At 33.5% G+C, this 6582-nt stretch overlaps 2 protein-coding genes across 4 annotated transcripts in view; one reads left to right on the forward strand and one right to left on the reverse strand.

The window, feature by feature from the left end:
* The first annotated feature begins 431 nt into the window (after nucleotides 1–431).
* Nucleotides 432–3715, forward strand: tmem221 (transmembrane protein 221). Its single transcript, XM_051095291.1, has 3 exons — nucleotides 432–914; nucleotides 1514–1599; nucleotides 3216–3715. The coding sequence occupies exons 1-3, from the start codon at nucleotides 625–627 to the stop codon at nucleotides 3701–3703; spliced, it is 864 nt and encodes a 287-aa protein (XP_050951248.1). The 5' UTR covers nucleotides 432–624; the 3' UTR covers nucleotides 3704–3715.
* borcs8 (BLOC-1 related complex subunit 8) overlaps nucleotides 1636–6582 on the reverse strand; it is a 5932-nt gene continuing 985 nt past the window's right edge. The window contains exons 3-6 of one of the 3 annotated variants that reach the window (XM_051095301.1): nucleotides 5333–5397; nucleotides 5138–5245; nucleotides 4864–4949; nucleotides 1636–3111 (exon numbers count right to left, since the gene is read on the reverse strand). In XM_051095301.1, the coding sequence (XP_050951258.1) occupies nucleotides 4886–4949; nucleotides 5138–5245; nucleotides 5333–5397 (237 nt within the window). In that variant the 3' untranslated portion in view covers nucleotides 1636–3111; nucleotides 4864–4885. Of the gene's footprint in view, nucleotides 3112–4862; nucleotides 4950–5137; nucleotides 5246–5332; nucleotides 5398–6582 lie in introns of those variants that run through there. The other 2 variants (XM_051095302.1, XM_051095303.1) reach the window with 2 other exon arrangements.

The following is a 6582-nucleotide window of genomic DNA, read 5'->3' on the forward strand; positions in this document are numbered from 1 at the left end:
TTGTACTATTCTGGAAATGTTATGCACTTACTAGATTATTGCCTTTTTCTGTTACATTCCTTGTTTGCAAGTGGCTTTAGATAAAGCGTTTGCTAAATGATAAATATAGTAGCCTATAACTGTTAAAATATAAAGGTTAAAGACACATAAAAGAAGAAGAATAAATAAGTTAAATTATAATTTACCTAAGAATGTTTCGCGGGAAATGTTTTATGAAAAACACACTTTAATTAGCCCATTACACCTGTTGCATGCACTGAACATGCAACAAAACATTGATATCATAGGCATTGTTCTTAAAAGCCAAAGAAGTGCAAGACGAGTAAGTTCTGTACTGTTTAGGCGAATAAATCCAAATAAAAACTCCATTGTTGTATGAAAAAAGTTTTTAATCTGGGGATTTAAAGTGGATCACATGCTCTGACTGAACAACAGCGGCACAAGAGCACACGCATTCCACAGCAGCCTTTCGCGCATCGTTTGTTTTCCTTGTCAAGAAACCCGCAAACAGAAAACACACTGGGAAGACATCGAGGAAAAGTGGAAAAACATCATTTTTGATGGACTATTGCGAGTTTAGCAGTTTGTTTACATAGTAAATCGGGCATTTATTCACTGTCGGACATGACGCATTCCTACAGTCAACGTTCTCTCGTAGTACTCGCGTTTTTAGGGATTCTGTCCGCAATAATGTCCGTATTGTCCGTCATTTTGATCTTCCAGCTTCAAACGCAACAGGCTGTTATAAATGATTCGCCTACTTTCGGCTCGAGTGAGATCACAGCTGTGTTAATGCCCGTTTCTACGGTCCTCTCAGCCTTGTCTTTGACACTCAACTTGAGCTCTGTTGTTGTGTGTTTGCTTCACAGCTATTTCGCTACTGAAATATGCCGAGGAGAACCAGATACACAAAGGTAATGGAGAAACTTACTTCTGTAGACGCTTATTTATAGAATTAGCTACAGAATCTGAAACCAAATTTGGATGTGCGATAGTACAAACACACTTTAGAAGCAAAACATTTCCTAAGAAGAGTTTGTTAGGTTTCAAGTGATAAATCTCTTATACAAAAATCACTTGGACAGTTTTTGGTTGTTGAACCAACATATATGGAACATATTTGTAGTAAAGTGAATCACACCTGAGAACCTGAGGAGAATTGAGAATTTCTTCATTCATCCTCTAAAATCATATTGAAAGCATTGAAAAGTAGAAAAAGTAAAGTTAGTTCTGAGAAAATGCTCATTTGTGGATCAGATATCCAAATATGTTTGGGGGCACACTGTTTATCTAAGTTAATTGACATTTAATGGACTTCTTAATTTCATATTGAGCTCCAACATCCATTTCTTAGATATAAACCAGGTTTGAACATTTTAAATGATTTGTATTCAAATAATATCATGACTTGTTGCCTATTCTAGCAGGTGCTTGAAATCATTTGCTTTGCAAATTGAGGCCTTGCTATTAGTCCATACATCAAGACATAATCTGTTTTTGCTTATATCCTAAGGGCTGACTGGTTTCTATTGGATAGCAGGGTTGTCCGGCATGTGACCATTGGACTGTTTTGCCTCGGAGTTTCAGTTTACTTAGCTGGTAAGTTCCACACACAAAAAAAAAAATCACATGAAGTCATGTCATGAGTTATAGCTACTTAAAAACTTTAATCAGTATATACACATTTACAGAACATAGTTACATTGTCCTCTGTAAACCAAATGAAAAATAACGTGCAAAATGTGAACAAATTGTAACCAAAACACTGAAAGCAGCTTATAAATATCACATGTCCATCCTTACATGTTTTATACCAAAAGATTTCATTTTTTACTAATGATTCTTTAGTAAGAAATCCCACTTCTGCCTCAGAAAAGAAAAAAGTGGCAATCATGACTTTATATCTTGCAATTGTGACTTTGAATTTATATCTCATAATGTGAACCTTGGCAATATTTTCCTTTATATGCTAATTGTGACTATGTCATAAGGTGACTTTATATTTTGCAACGTTTTCCCCAGTTGAAACATTACATTTCATAATTGTGTATTTAAATATTATAATGTAACTTCATGTTACAAAAGTTACATTAAATCTTGCAATTGCAGTATTTTCTTTGCAGTCACTTTATATCTCCCAGTTGTGACTGTACATCTTACAATTTGACTTTAAATCTTTCAAACTTTATAATGCGTAACGTGAGATTAAATCTCATAAGTGCAATGTATTCTTGTTGTTTCAACTCCCAGTTGTACGATGGCATTTTAGTGAAAAAAACGTAAAATTACAAGATTAAAATCTTAATATTTCAAGAATAGTCGAAATATTATGAGAATAAAGTCAAATTATTTTAAAAATATACTCTCAAAATATAACTTTAATCTCGTAATTGCTACAAATTAATTCTCTAAAAATTCTGACTTCTTCATTTCGCCATTTTTCATATTATTTCGACTTAACATTATTATATTTGTGCTTCTCAAAACATTCCGACCTTATTTTTGAAACATTCCGATTTTATTCTAATAATATTTCAACTTCTCAAAACATTCCAACTTTATTCTAATAATATTTCAACTTCTTAAAACATTTCACCATTATTCTCAGAACATTTCAACATTACTTGTGTAATTTCAAAATTATTCTCATTATTTCGACATTATTCTCGTCATATTCCGACTTTATTCTCGGAACATTCCGACTTTATTCACACAATTTCAAAATTATTCTCATTATTTCAAAACTATTCTCGTTATTTCAACATTATTCTCGTAATATTTCAACTTTTCGAAACATTCCGACTTTATTCTCGGAACATTACAACTCGTAATCTTGGGTTTTTTTTATGCGTCACTAAAACACCGCTGTAAAACGGCAGTTGTGACTTTATAGCTTTATGTATTTATTCCTCATTTTAAACTCAGAATTGCCTTTTTATTTTTTTTTTAACTTGGATGTGGAAATGGATGGTAATATTTTACAGTAGCACTAATATTTTACAGTGATGGCACTAAGTGTATATGGATTCATCCAGGTCTTCATCAGTTTATATCCCAGAGCTGTGCTTTTCTCCTCCATCCTTTAACATGCCAGGGTCCAATGCTCTTTTCCTATGGAAAACACCACCAACAACAATACATTAGTGTATATTTTTCATTTGGATGTCACAGCATGAAATTATATGACATAAATATTTCATTTCTTCCCTTCACAGCCATGTCTATTTACATGTTATTGGTGTTTGAAGTCGAGACGGGCATAGCCAGCGTGTGCGTGCTCTCCTCCGGTGTCCTCGTCCTGCTACTCATCGTTATTCACTCTCTAATACGGGCTGCACATACAGCCAAACACTTCCGCAACGAACATGCCCACACCATGTACCACAATAACCCTGAAAACATTGCTGGAATCCGTACGTCAAACCTAAGCATTGCGGAAAAGCCACGGAGGCAGCACAGCTTAGCCAGCCTGCATAGCCATTTCATCAACCCGGCTCACGTTGATACTAAATCACAGTACTCGCCATCCAACAGCCATGATAAGGATAGCTACGGTGGTGGTGGGATCGGACGGACGCATCGGACACTTTCGTCAGAGTCCGGCCTGTTTCAAGCACAGGCCAAACCCTGGAATGGGGTCAACAGCGAGATGAGATCTGTACTTGCTCGCAAAGCCACGATCAAGGATTCAACTTTAGTATGAATGGTAACTAATCTACACTGCAAGTCAAATGTTTTTAAACAGTATGATTCTATTCTGCTCACCTAGACTGCATTTATTTGATCCAAAAGTACAGCAAAAACAATAACAAATATTTTTACTATTTAAAATAACTGTTTTCTATTTGAATGTTTTAAAATGTGATTTATTTCTGCGATTTCAAAGCTGAAATTTTAGCATCGTTACTCCAGTCATATGATCCTTCAGAAATCAATAGAAATTAATAGAAAACAGTCATTTTAAATAGTAAAAATATTTACAAATTTTATTGTTTTTGCTGTACTTTGGATATAAATGCAGGCTTGGTGAGCAGAAGAAACTTCTTTAAAAAACACTAAAAAATCTTACTGTTCAAAAACTTTTGACTGGTAGTGTAATTTGGTGTCGAGATGGGCATTACATAATACAATATGTGGCTTTATATAACATGCCTCATTTAATATATATATACGTATACACACTGGCGGCCAAGCCTGCATTTATTTGATGAAACACACTGAAAACATTAATATTGTGAAATATAATTACAGTTTAAATAACTGTTTTCCTGGAGGACTGCTGAAAATTCAGTTTTGCATCACAAGAATAAATTACATTTTAAAATACATTCAAATAGAAAATAGTTATTTTAAATTATAATAATATTTCACAATAGTACTGCTTTTTCATCAAATTATTGCAGCTTCAGTTATTTATGTGACATTTAAAGCAAAATATGTAAAAATCTATGTATTTTTTTTTTGTATTTGTACACCTAATATCAACTTACAGGTGTTAGAAATCACACTAATTGCTGAAATGTAAAATAATGTGAAATTACTACTGAAATACTTGAGAATTTTGGGGGGTTTATGGTTTTTTTTTTGTTTGTTTTGTTTTGCTAGAAAGACATATTTTGTAATTGCTACGGACAAATACATCTTTAAAAGTTAGAAAATGACCGCTGAATTACATATACCACAAAATAATAATAATAAATGTGTGGGAGAAGCTGATCTAAATTGGTATTTAAAATTTGTGTCATAATTAAACTGAAATAGTAGAAATGTTTATGCAGCGTACATATATATATATACACCACTGAAATACCACTAACGCTGCATGCGTGATGTAGAAAGAAACAAAAATGAAGCAAAACTAACCTTGGAGAAAGATTTCCATGAGTCAAGGTGGTGTGACTGAAGTGTGTGTGGGTGTATCGTTTGGATTATTTGCAGGATTCACAGCACTGAAGTGACGTGTATGTTTAAAAACAGAAAAAGTGAGCAAATTAAAGTGAAGCAAATGAGCAAAGAAAAATTACAGGAAGCCAATGCCACATTAAAGTGAACAGTGAAGTGATATATAAAATTAAAAATAAATAAATACATAATAATAACATAAATGCATGTAATTAAAATGGATTGTGGCTACAACCTCCGTCCCTGCGAGCTGCTGATCTGTTCTTTGAGTGAAATAGCTTGCCGGAGCAGACCGTCAATGTTCTTGAAATAGAGACTACTATTCGTCATGCTTTTAACCGCACTGAAAAACATACAAAAACAGACATGAAGTACATTAAATAAAGTACTGCATAATATAAATCATCCATTTATGTACGGCATATCTTACCTGCATGCATATTCAACAGTGTAGATTGCTCCTTGACTTTGTTCCTCCCAGCTCTGCATGTCTGTCTACAAATTCATAATTCATCACGACACTTTAGTCAACTTGCTACTATAATAACAAATATACAGCTGAAGTCAAAAGTTTGCAGAATCTGCAAAATGTTAATTATTTTACCAAAATAAGAGGGATCATACAAAATGCATGTTATTTTTTTTATTTACTACTGACCTGAATAAGATATTTCACATAGAATACGTTTACATATAGTCCACAAGAGAAAATAACAGTTGAATTTATAAAAATGACCCTGTTCAAAAGTTTACATACACTTGATTCTTAATACTGTGTTGTTACTTGAATGATCCACAGCTCTGTTTTTTTTGTTTAGTGATAGTTGTTCATGAGTCCCTTGTTTGTCCCGAGCAGTTAAACTGCTCGCTGTTCTTTAGAAAAAATCTTTCAGGTCCCACAATTTCTTTGGTTTCTCAGGATTTTTGTGTATTTGAACCCTTTCCAACAATGACTGAATGATTCTGAGATCCATCTTTTCACACTAAAGACAACTGAGGGACTCATATGCAACTATTACAAAAGGTTTAAATGCTCATGATGCTTCAAAAAGAAACGCAATGCATTAAGAGCCAGGGGTGAAAACTTTTGAACAGAATGAAGATGTGAACATTTTTTTTGCATTTTGCCTAAATATCTTCTTTTTTTCCATTTAGTACTGGGCTACAGAAGAAACTTACATGTTTCTCAGAGGACAAAATAAGTCAAATTTACCCTGATCTTCAAATTCAAAAAGTTTTCACCCCCAGCTCTTAATGCATTGTGTTTCCTTCTGGTGCATCAGTGAGCGTTTGAACCTTCTGTTATAGTTGCAAATGAGTCCTTCAGTTGTCCTGAGTGTGAAAAGATGGATCTCAAAATCATATAGTCATTATTAGAAAGGGTTCAAATACACAAACATGCCAAAAACCCAAAGACTTTCTGGGACCTAAAAGACCTTTCTGTAGAACAACAGGCAGTTTAACTATTCAGGACAAACAAGGGACTCAAGAACAACTATCATGAACTGTGGACTATATGTAAATTATTTTATGTGAAATATCTTATTCAGGTCAGTTCTAAATAAAAAATAACATGCATTTTGTATGATCCCTCTTATTTTGGCCAAATAATTAACATTTTGCAGATTCTGCAAGGTGTATGTAAACTTTTGACTTTAACTGTATATTTAGTTTATAATG

Source organism: Labeo rohita, chromosome 22, assembly GCF_022985175.1.
Source record: "Labeo rohita strain BAU-BD-2019 chromosome 22, IGBB_LRoh.1.0, whole genome shotgun sequence".
Classification (NCBI taxonomy): Eukaryota; Metazoa; Chordata; class Actinopteri; order Cypriniformes; family Cyprinidae; genus Labeo; species Labeo rohita.